Source organism: Epinephelus fuscoguttatus, linkage group LG12, assembly GCF_011397635.1.
Source record: "Epinephelus fuscoguttatus linkage group LG12, E.fuscoguttatus.final_Chr_v1".
NCBI classification, from domain to species: Eukaryota; Metazoa; Chordata; class Actinopteri; order Perciformes; family Serranidae; genus Epinephelus; species Epinephelus fuscoguttatus.
In genome coordinates this window covers 17,790,328-17,802,513 of record NC_064763.1, presented here as the reverse complement: position 1 = coordinate 17,802,513, position 12,186 = coordinate 17,790,328, and the positions used below count along the sequence as shown (strand labels likewise).

General features: G+C 39.5%; 1 protein-coding gene across 4 annotated transcripts; it reads right to left on the bottom strand.

Annotated features, from left to right (window-relative positions):
* Positions 1-520: 520 nt before the first annotated feature.
* On the bottom strand, positions 521-11,567 carry LOC125898665 (protein spinster homolog 3-like). 4 transcript variants are annotated; one of them, XM_049592499.1, is made up of 13 exons: positions 11,464-11,567; positions 7,558-7,789; positions 7,396-7,461; positions 7,074-7,210; positions 5,932-6,083; positions 5,765-5,831; positions 5,529-5,671; positions 5,229-5,381; positions 4,955-5,144; positions 3,008-3,073; positions 2,818-2,916; positions 2,543-2,714; positions 521-1,000 (listed from the first exon to the last, which is right to left on the bottom strand). In XM_049592499.1, exons 2-13 carry the CDS (start codon positions 7,766-7,768, stop codon positions 894-896), a joined length of 1,563 nt encoding a protein of 520 aa, XP_049448456.1. In that variant the 5' UTR covers positions 7,769-7,789; positions 11,464-11,567; the 3' UTR covers positions 521-893. The 4 variants fall into 4 exon arrangements, with proteins under 4 accessions (XP_049448456.1, XP_049448458.1, XP_049448457.1 ...); XM_049592501.1 differs by having other exon boundaries at positions 11,468-11,559; XM_049592500.1 differs by having other exon boundaries at positions 7,558-7,811; positions 11,464-11,549.
* Positions 11,568-12,186: the final 619 nt, after the last annotated feature.

Here is a 12,186-nt window from a genome sequence, read left to right as displayed (position 1 = left end):
TCTGGTGATCCTCAATGTGGACAAATTCATCTTACTCTGCCTGAGGTTTATGGACAAGTCTGAGCTGGTGACAGGGGTGGTGGGGGGGATGTAGCTGTCAGCAAAATTCAGGAGAATCATTAAAAAATAATAAACAAGTGGATGATATACACAACTAAATGAAGGCATTTTGAAATTCCGGTGTCAGCAAAACAACGTATTAGGACTGTGCTATCACTTGGAGAAAGTTTTAAGGTTTCTTCAGCTGTATATGTGCATCAGCTCATAAACGTTTCCTTCTGGAAGAGTTTCTGGCGGCCCGTTACTGTTAATGTTAATATTCAGCAAAAACAGCCAGGTCTATTGTGATAAGCAAAATGCAAACTTCTCTTTATGAATTAACCTCTTACCAGTACATTTTGATTGTTGAGGGATTCATAACATTAGCCAGTGACATCAAAGTTTAGATATAAACATAAAAAGCAGGTAATGGAACGGACAAACATCTTAAAGACTGAAAAAGTTGAATGCTCAGAAGAAGTTTTGCTTAAAAATTTATTGCAAAATGAAAAACAACATTTCCATTAAAAAAATAAGCTGCGCAGTGCCCATGAATGGAACATAATATTCACATAACACTTGAAACAAATTCACATATTTCTTTAAAAGTACTGTGAAGTTTCCACTTTCTCCTGCTGGGAGGAACGGTCTGACTCGACGCTGTACACATTGTAAAGTCCTTTGAGGCAGATTTGTTAATTGTTATTTTGGGTTGTACAAATAAAATCAACATGACTTGACTTCTACCATAGAAAATAAAACTTCTGTCACCAGTCTGTGTCTGTAAAGTGACAAAAATGGATCCTTTTCAAGTCAACTCCAATATCCTGCGGTCATCACCAGCGGTTCCTAAATTAACTTTCAATATTTACAGATAAATTATTTGCATGGTCGCTTTTGTTCCCGACGCTCAGCTCCATATGAGGCTCAGATGCAGGATTCGGTTGTGGTGGAGGATTTCCTAATAACACACACACACACACACACACACAAAAGTATTTTAAACATTTGAAAATGAAGCGTGGAGCACTCATTACAGTGACATGGAAGCTAAATACAGTGATCAAGTATAGGTATACACACACCAGCCCAGTCACCAGAAGAAAATGTTGGCATTGTACGTTTTGCAAACCATGAATATGTTATGTGGTAGGTGTCATATAAATGTTTCTAAAGTGATGTAGTATATGAGCTGACTTTGTCATCAGGAGGTGGAGGGGAATGGTGGATGGTGTGTCAGCTCGGTGAGACACTTGCTGAGCTGCAGACCACTGCTCAAGACCAACAAACAGCAAAACCGTGTGTTTTTAGCGAGTCATTGCTGTGTTTCCATCAGATTTTTAGCCACCAAACAAGGGTGTTGCACGCAAAGTTCTTCACTGAGACATCACTGCGTTTCCAGCTGGGATAGTGCCACATGTGAGTAGTTTTTTACTGAGACGTCAATTGTGCCATGAAAATCGGTTGAATTTTACAGAGACATCAACAGTATCTCCAGCCTTGAATGAGCCACCAAAACCTGATTTTATAGCCCAAACATGATTTTTTTCTATCCATAACCAAGTGTTTTTAGTGCCTAAACCTCACCACACAGTGCTGTTGAAGGCAAGGTAAGGCAGTTTTATTTGTATGGCACATTTTATACACCAGTGTGCTCTACAGGGTTATAAAAATACAGCAAAGGTAAAAGATTTACAATTTAAAAAGTGCAAAGTACAGCCAAGTGACACAAGATATACGCAATTTAAAAAGTAATAGCACATTAAATACTCCTATATTTACATACACAATTAAAGCAGGTCCACTACATAATAACATACAAAATGTATGCATGGTTGGCAGAAATGTTCAATGCCAATATTTTTCCTTGCGATTTGTGTTGCACACACACTAGTTTATGCAACACCAGACCATGTCAACTCTTATCTGCTAAGGTGTCAACTGTCAGATAAGTCGCCCTGTTGGTGCAGCAGCTGCCTCACACACACACACACACACACACACACACACACACACACACACACACACACACCAATTAACAGTCCAACAGAATGGAGAGAATGTGGTAAACTCAGATCCAAAGTAGGAGGACAATGTTATCTTTATCAAGTCTGGCCCATCTCTGCCTCTGTGTTACCAGAAAAACTAGCCTGCCAGTGTGTTACTGGGGCACGTGTGCAGAAAAGGGGAATTTGTCCGTAACTGCATAAGGAAGAGTGCTATTTTGTAGCAAGTGAGTTAAACACAGGGCTGTTGTTGAGGGAGTGCTCTCCAGCATGCGTGACACTGACATGAACATGCAAACACAATGGTGAGGACTGCCAGTGTGTCATCCACACAGACCTGCACAGAAATTGAATCCTTCTCAGAGTATGTTGAATTCAGTATGTAACCAAAGCTCAACAGAACAGTTGGATGTGCAGAGAGGTGTTCTGCTTGAGCCATGGTTGCACTGTATCCCCATTTTTAGAGACACAAAGGATAGTAACTGCACATACAGTACCTTCAACCAACAGTGCAGCTGTCTTCCTGTCTTCAATGATGTAAAAGGAAGTCAAGAGGAAAAAGACTCCACCCAGGAGCCCAACAAATGGGCAGAGCAGGAGGCTGTACTTCAGACTGTGGAAGTTCCAATCGTGAGTTGCAGATTTGGATCTGCGTATAGCATCAGAGATCTGCAAAGACAAATCAGTGATACACAGTAAATGTAATTTCCTTAAACTTGCTTGTTGAAACACTACAGTTAAAATAAAGCTGACAGTGGGAACTATTTCTTACCGCTCCTACTAGGTAAGGACTCCCAGCGTCACCCAGGAGATGACACACTGAAATCTGGAGGGCCTCAGCTGTGGATCTTCTGGTCGGTATGACAACATACTAAAGGGAAAAGTAACACAAAACATGTTAGCTTTAAGTTTCAGCTGTCAGTTTCATGTTTTTTATTCCCACACACACTGTTCAAACTCACCAGCAGTATATCGGCCATGACAGCCCAGTTCAGTGATATCAGTACTTCACCGATGAAAATGAAAACCTGAAATGAAAACGAAACGTTTAAGACACAAAGTGAGCAACTTATCAAGTGATGAATTAATTATGCATTGATTCATTCATTATCTGTAACTGCACAATTTAGAGCCCCCCTTTTGGACTTTAGGAGGAAGCTGGAGAACACAAAGAAAACCCACACTGACTTTTTTTTTAATACCGAAATGAACTTTATTCTATAGCTTGGTTGCAACCATGTGGCTATATGATGCGTGAAATTCAGATGGAAGACAGGAGGTGAAAAAATCCTTATACTGCGCCACTTGGAAACAGAGGAATATAACTATGCATATAGAGGGTTTGATGAACCTGAAGGCAGCAGGTATCGTGAGAAAATTGAAACTTATGCTGGATGTGATCCACACAAAATGTAGGAAAGTAATTTTATCTGCAACCATGTGGACACGATTGTTGTTAGAAAGGACTTCTTCCTCCAGGGCTCCTAACGTTACTAGTGTTACATGGCAAGTTGATGAAAGTGTAGTGGGCTATAATTTTTTTGTGTTTTGGGCCCACGACTGAAATGACAGCTGTCTTATTTTTGGCCAGGTGAGTAAATGTGTATAACTGTCTTTTATATTTCAACTCTGAACATGGATGCATTGCTGATAACTTTAGCTACTATTTTCTACCTGCCAGGCCAACAGTTCCCAGAGGTCTGGTGAAACACCGTTAAACATCTAGGTTGTGGCTAAAAACACAGAGAAGTTGTCTCAGAACAGTATTGCATCCAACTTGAGGCATATTTAACCTGATGCTTCAACGTTAACGTTTGCCATTTGTTGACTCCGCTCCTCCAGACTGAAGATGGGTTTGTTTTTCTCAGTGAGTTTTTTTTTACTTCTTCACCTTACATCCTACTATTTTCAGGACTCAAAGTGGCCCTTGTGTTTGCACTTTTTTCCGGATATGATCAATCTAATGTTCTACACTTTGAGACATCACAAATTTGAGTTTAAGCACTCTAGTTTTTGGATTTGGGAGAGTTGTTCATATGTACTAATACTTTTGGACTGTCCTAGACTATAGGAATAATGTATGAATTTTAAAATGAATTTTGCTGAATGTAACGCTGGAGAATGAATTTGATTGTTCATTCCCAACCCAAAGCGTTGGTTTTTGATGACCTGGGAATGAGACAATTACCTTTGTTTCTTGTCATGATCCTTGGTTTTCCTGCCTGATCGCTGCCCCGCCCTGATTCGTTTCACCTGTTCCTCATCAACCTTACTGTCACCTGTCCCTCGTTTACACCCTCCTTGCCTTGTGTATGCAGTCTGTGTGTTCTCTGTCCTTATTTCCAGTGTCATTCCAAGTGTGTGTTTTCTGAACCGTCTTTTTTACATTAAAGCTTGCTTTTTGTATACTCAACTTACCTGTTTTGAGTCCTGCATTTGGGTCCTCTTATGAACTAAAATATGACATTTCTACAGAGTTACATGCAACATCTTACATCTCGTAGCTGTCTCCACTTTTGACGATTTTGACTTTCTACATTGCATAGAGTGTCCATAATCCTTAGCAACCGTTAGCGTTGGATATCCAAATGACCAATGGAAAGACATCTATTACATTATCTATTCAACACATATCTTCATTGGATGTCAGAAGTGTCCATCAAAACTTGTAGAAAGTCAAAATCGTCAAAAGTGGAGATACGTGTTTTTCATCCAACAGCGACAACTGCTAATTAGCAATAAAACAAAGTACAGCTGAAGCTGCTTAGGATGTCATTAATTTTGCAGGTATTGGTCATAAACCTAAGTACTACACAATTGTTGCCAGATAAGTGTTCACTAAAGTTTTTATTTAGCGATTTAGCGAGTTAGCGAGTAGACACAGGCAAACAAAGAAGTTTGTCTCTTACATAAGTGGTGGGAATGCTTGCTGATGCCACAAAGATGGTGATTAAGAGGCAAGGAGCCGATCCCAGCAGGCCAACTGCGCAGATGAGGGGGTCCGCGTTTGGGACCTTTTCCCTAAACCATCTTGACAAACCGCTGCCGAGACATCCTCCCAGAATGCCTGTCACCACTGTCACAGCACCAAAGATATAACTACAGAAAAGGGAGGCAGACAGCTTTGTTAAAACTCTGTAGATTTTTTGAAGAAGAAGATGTAAATGAAGGGTGATGCTGCACCTGTCTGTGGGGCTGCAGGGCTCTTTGACACATGGTGGTTGGAGGCCCTGACTGACCTGAGCTCTGGACAGAAAAGTGGGCATCCAGAAAGCCAGGGCTCCAGTGAGGAAGGCCGTAGCTGTCACGCCCAGTGATGACCACACATAACTTTTACTAGGGTCAGAGGAACAAAACAAGAAGAACAGTAAATATCAATCAAAAATCATATCTCTGTAAACATTAGGGATCAATACAAGGTATCACAGCATTTATTATTAGCTAGGACACAGTATTAAGCCAGTATTAGTTTCCATGTCTTACGTTTTCAGAAGATACTTGATGTCCTCCAGGTAAGAGCTGTTCCCTGTGACTCCCTCTCCGTGGGTTTCTGCAGCACCTCTGGGTGGGTTGGGGCATAAGAAAAACAGCAAGACTAGTCCCACTACACCCAGGATGGGAGTGATCTGATAACACAGAAAAATGTTGTGATATTAAATACTCAATATCTGTCAGTGCTCAGCTAACATTTATATGACTGTGTACGAAAATGTTCTCACCCTGAGAGCCCAGCGCCAGTCCCCTGTGAGAGTAGCAACCCCTGCCCCGACTATGTATCCAAGACCACTGAAAACACAAATGGTAAATTTTAAATTTTAAAATTTAATAAAGGTGCGAAAAAAAGTATTTGTGTTATTGTTAGTTTATATTTAGTTTTTTTTCTAACCTTCCGACTGGGATTAAGATGTAAAAGACAAGGATCATGGTGCTCCGTTTAGGCCCGACAAAGAGGTCACCGATGATAGTGGGAGCAATGGTGGAGTAGCTGGCCTCTCCTACCCCGACCATGCCTCGCAGCAGCATCAGGAGCCAGAAGTGCTGGAGAAATAAACACAAAAGCATCAAGCCAATTGAATGAGATTTAGTCATAAATATCACAGATATCCTCAGTTTTATTTTTCTTATTTGTCAGTTGTACTGCATGTTGAAGTTCATATTGTCCATTAAATAAATCTGCAAAAATGTCTGACAAATACTGTATTGTTTTAATATTTCTGTTTACACAAGGTTTTAGTGTTTCTACCCCCAAGGATAAGTTTCCTGAGCCACAAACTTCCCATCGATTTCTTCTTGCACTGACAAACAGGCATGAATGGATTACCTAACCATTCATGCCAGCCAGCCAAGTGTCAGTGCCCCCCTGGCCATCACCTGCGAAATGTCGCTGAAATTAACATGTACTAACTAGGAAAAGAGTAAAAAAAAAAACACGGAGCGATGCAAAGGAACTGTAAGGAGGTACAAAATATCTAAAAAAGACATAAAACAACCTCCAAAAGAAGCAAAAATGACCACAAAGACAAAAATGAAAAGACACAAAAGGGCTTCAAAGAGACACAAAAGACACAAAACAACCTCAAAAAAAGACAAAAATGACCAAAAAGACACAAAACAACCTAAAAAAAACCCTGAAAATGACCAAAATGACCACAAAGAGACAAAAATGACGAAAAAACCCTCACACAATTATCTACAAGAGAAACAAAATGACTACATGAGACACACAACAACCACAAAGAGACACAAAAAGATGCATAACAACTACAAAGACACAGAACAACAATAAAAAAGAGACAAAACCACCACAAAGTCTGTGTGTCATGCTCCTGTGTAGGAGAGGTGGTGGGGCCCTTTTGCATATCTGTGCCCAGGGCCCCATTGTCTCACAATCAGCCCATGCACTCAGGGACATGATGAGGTCAAATGATAGAGGAAGAACAACTGCGAACACTATGAAGTGACACCTTGTGATTGTGTTGCTTCTTATTTCTTGCAAAGTGCGTGTGAGCACATCTAGTTCTCACTTACCGACCCAGTGACGAAAGAGCTGCCGGCTGCAGTCACTAGCCACACACTCAAACCACCAATCATGATGTATTTCCGGTTGTAGCGGTCCCCAAGGTAACCAAAGAGAGGGGCCAAGAGCAAGAAACTGCAGATGAAAACTGTAAGTGCATAAATGAGAATTAATTCCTTCTTTATAATGAGACAAGTTGGCTTATTTACTTTATACTTCTGTCTTGCATTAACCAACAGTGCTGTGCAATCCACTTGCAGCACATGTTGCAAAACTGTATCTTAAGTAATGCAGGCTGAAATGAGGACCTTCAAAATATGTGCATCATCATACCTGTTTGTATAAGTGCAGCTGTACTGTCACTTATTTCAAAGAATTTCTGAATGTTGGAAAGGACACCTATAAGACAATAAAACAATTCAAGTGTTAACCCACCAAATTAGAAGCAGGAAATTGTGGTTGTTGATGGAGTGTGCATACAAGAGATCATCTGACCTGCTATCGTGTACCGTTCCATGTAGTTGAGCAAGTTGACGTAGCAAAGCACAGCTACAGCTATGTAGGCACGTCTAGGTGATATTCCTGGTTTCTCCTCTTCCTCTGCCCTTGGTGTAAGTGAGGAAAGGCTGTTCGCAAAAGAGCCATACTGTAGACCAGAGTTGGAGCCAATACTCCATCGAGGTTTTGGTTTGTCCTCTGGCTCCATTGTGAGCAGCTGTTTCTTCACCTGGAAATGGAGAATGTGTGACCTAGAAATCATTTACCCTCTGCATTCTCACCGAAGATCATAATACTGCAGCATGCGTACAATATAAAGTCTTACAAAACAACTCAATAAAGCTCAGTGACAGGACTGAATTATACTCTACAGAGAGGGGGAAGTGGATATAAATTACAGTTCTTCCTCAAAATGAAGTCTGCTACATCACAGAACAATACGTGACTCCCTCTATCCCACTGTACATTCATCAACCTAAAGGAGTCTAATACATTTCCTGTGTTGCCTCTGAAGCCACGCACTACTGTAGTTTGTGAGGAATCAGTGTGGCTTGTGGAAACACTTTAGAAATAGTCCCAATGACACAAAAGGCAATTACACAACTGCGTAAGAACAAACCATTGCAACTATGTCAAAATGTCAGAAAATGGAGAAGTAGGGTTTCAGAAAAGGTTTTCCAGCTATTTTTGCAGCTCTCACGTGAAGCAATGCATAATGGTTTTACACATCCACATACTGTTTAAGGCATATAATACATTGTATTATCAAGCAATTTGTCCTAATGGCAATTTAATGATACATAACGTAAAGCATTAACAAAAAACAACTTGAACATAGAAAAAAAAGGATATATAATGATCTGAATCCTTCATAAGTCTTAATTTATTTTGTATTATTGTGTGACTTTATTTCTTTGGATACAAGATAAGGGCCATATTGGAAAAAAAATCTGAGATATTCAAGTTAAAGTCATAATATTATGAGAATTAGGTTGTAATTTAGAGAACAATGTTTAAATATTATGAGAATAATGTCATGATTTAATGAGACTCTCAGGTCATACTATTTCAAGGAAAAAAATGTGATATTATGCGAATAAAGTCATAATTTCCACAGAAAAAGATGTGCTACCATGTCATTAAACTCTCAAATTCCAATTTTTTCATAATTCGCAACTTCAAATTCAAACAAAAAAAATGTCCTTTTCTCATCAGTAATGTACAATATGTTCGTTAAAATAGACATTTTAGTTGCACCCAGAGGTTTTCACTCATTCTTGTTAACCTGACACCCCCCCGCCCCTAAAAAACTGGGACATTACACAAGTCACATGATCAACAGAAAGTAGCATCATTTGAGTTCCCTGAAGGCCGTGGGAAAACCAAAAGTAACTTCTCTCACTTAATTTTCTGTATTTTTGATCATATGGTAAGTATGACTGAGAATGTCGATCTCAGCATAACGCCCCGTTGTCTAAATTGTTTCTCACATGTTAGGTTTTCTTATTCAGAGATAGTTTTAGTAAACCACTTTGAGGGGGCGAAGGGTTCTCATGCTGTTAGCATTGATGTCAGCACTGTCACTTTCAGTCCTGTTACTTTATGAACCATCTTCCATTAATAAACCTTCAAAAACCTTCATGAAGTTGAATGCAAATTGGACTGATTCGACGGAATTTCTCAAATACAAGCACTCTGGTCATGATAGCCACGTGACAATCACCGTATAACATTAAACCCACACATATCGATGAGTTAAATTACCAACACATGTTAACAAAAACCCATAATACATTAAAGATATAGCTAAGAACCGCACAGCACAAAAGAATAACATCAAGCCAGTAGCCGTCTTACCTTCTGTGTGGCTATATCTAGCTAGAGGTGCCTCTTTATTTAAAGTAGGATGTCCCTAAAACATACAGGGACAGGAACCAGCAATACCCAGCCAAGGGACATCACCATAATGATCTAATCAAGTCCTTAGAGATCAGCATCATCCTAATGATCTGATCAAGCCCATACAGCCCCATTCACATCTGAAATCTGTAAGATTAAGGGCATCATGTCTGATAAAACAATGGAAACAAGGATTTCCTGTCATGTTGATTTGTAAAGGCCAACATAAAAGAGTCTATGGACTTGATCAGATAATTAGGATGATACTAGACTCCAAGTACTTGATCAGATCATTAAGATTATGTTGGTTTCTATGGACTTTATCAGCTCATTAAGTCTGTGGTTCTAATACTGAAGCATTTAGACAAGCCTCAAACTACAGCTAGGGCTCTCCTCTTAGATTTTACATCAGCATTAAACATGATTCACTTCTTACAAATAGAGTACAGATACTAAAAGTTAATCAGACATATTCAGCTTCCATTGGTACAAACTCAGGAGCACCGCAATGTTGTTTGAGCTTTCTTTATACGATACGCAGACGACTGTAAAACTTATATTCCAAATACATTTAGAGTTTTCAAATGATACTAAGCTGTCATCTTTGTCTGGCAAAGACGATGCTAGTATTCATCAGTATTGTTCGGACAGACTGGTGGAGTGGTGTGAGAGGCATTCACTTATTATTTATGCAAAGAGTTCAATTTAATTCTACTTATAAAGCCCAATATCACAACTCATAAGTAGCCTCAGAGGGCTTTGCAGCATACGACATCCCTCTGTCCTTGGACCCTCACAGCCAATAAGGAAATACTTTCAAAGGGTCTTCCATCGAACTTGTATCCTCCAACTGTTACTGCCCATTACATACAGACTGAATGAGTTTCCTCCTATAAATATTTGGGCATCTATGTGGACGCTTTTTTCAATCTATCTAGTCTAATCTAGTGTTATGCAGTATAGAATCAGTGCATGGTTTCCTTTAAAGCTAGACTGACTAGGCTGCCGCATATTTGCTTAAAGATCATGGGTCAAGCACTTGAGACAAGTTTCCAAACTGCATATACTTAAAGGATGTTGTCTCTGGCTGGTAATATCACATCTGACTGACCCCTCTCATACGTTATTTGAAGAACATCAGCTTGTGCCATGACACAGGAGATTTACAGTCCCACAGGCTCAACTGAGCAGATTGAGGAACTCGTGTTTCTCAGTCTGTCAACCTATTAAATCAAAGTGTAGCTTCTAAGTAGTCTGGGTCGACCACTGAATGTAACAGGGGATGATTGATATGTGGATGCATTGCATCCACTTTTCGTAATGCCTGATGTGATTTGTGGCGTATGTCGTATGGATTTGTTTTCCTTTTTCTAAACATTAAGTGACTGCCACTTACTTCAGATGTATATCTTGTTCCTCTCCGTTGTGAATATTTGTGGGCTGGATATTGCAGATTCTTGTTTCAACATGTTTTCGGACATCCAATGTTAAATACAGGGGCACGTCTATCTCAATCTAAGCATATAGAAGAGCGCTGGCTCAAACCTTACTTGTGGATCTGCCAATAAGTGCACTTACAGTAGGGGAGCTACAGTGAGTACTTCTTATAACACCACAGAACACTAGATAATGTGAATATGTAAAGAGTTTAGAACTTATTATATATTTAAGGAAAATAGGCAAAACTTTGGGTTCACAGTGTAAAAACCTAACAAATATTTTCAAGTTATATACTACTGTGTAAAAGCATGCTTAGGTCAGATAATAAAGTGACAAGATAAGAAATAAAAAAGACGTAATACTGTCAATAAAAGCATTTCAGGGGATAATTTTAAATGAAGTATGAAGAGCGTTCTGTCTTGGTGAGCGAGTTAGTGCAGTGACAACAATGAGACTATTGTGGATCTTTTTATCTTTATACTGACACTGTATTCATATCATACAGGTTGAACCTTTCAGATGTTAAAACTGTCTCTGTAAAAATGTAGACAAACAAAGACTCACCTACTTGATGATATCTGATTTACGTTGTCCTCTCAGCTCATTTCATGTTTGCAGGACGGTGTGGTTTCCAGTGTGCCTCTGACAGAGGCCTCAGCTCTAACATGGCTCAAGAGATATTAAGTTAGTGAAAGGGACAGCCCACTTTGGGTTGGTCATATGCTTTCACACAGATCTTCACTGTGATGCAATGCTGTAAACAACCCTCATGTGTCTCTTGTCTTTCTTTCATTTTTTGTTTTGGGTGACACTTTATGTTCAGGTGCACATAGTCACCATTAAGAAACTGCTTATTAGCATGCATGTTTTAGTCACAATAAAGCACTTATTAATGCATTATTCTGCATGATCATATTCTACAACTACTCAGTCATTGACTAAGAGTTTTCCAATGAATTATGTGTGGATGACCACAAGCATAGTCATTCTACCCCAATAACACTTAATAAATATGATCTATTTCTCGGTAACAAAGCACAAAATGTTGGCACAGCGACTGAACTCTTACGCCTTCCACAAACACCCATGAAAATCACAGGGAAAAAGGAACATCATTATCTTCAGCCTCTTTGTGAGAAATTTGTGCTTAGGGAGGCACAGGTGATTCAGAACAACACAACACACAACCTGAACCCTGAGTTTCAGCTGTTGCCGTCAGGCTAATGGTTCAAAATGTGGAACAGACTGTAGATTAATCCATTAAAAAAATTCATTCATTCCATCCTC

Coding starts and splice junctions, on each gene's coding strand:
- LOC125898665 (XM_049592499.1), bottom strand. CDS start 7,768: ATGGAGCCAGAGGACAAACCAAAACCTCGATGGAGTATTGGCTCCAAC. Junction 5,672..5,764: donor ACTGGCGCTGGGCTCTCAGG/GTGAGAACATTT, acceptor CTGTGTTATCAG/ATCACTCCCATCCTGGGTGT. Junction 2,917..3,007: donor TCATGGCCGATATACTGCTG/GTGAGTTTGAAC, acceptor TTTTCCCTTTAG/TATGTTGTCATACCGACCAG.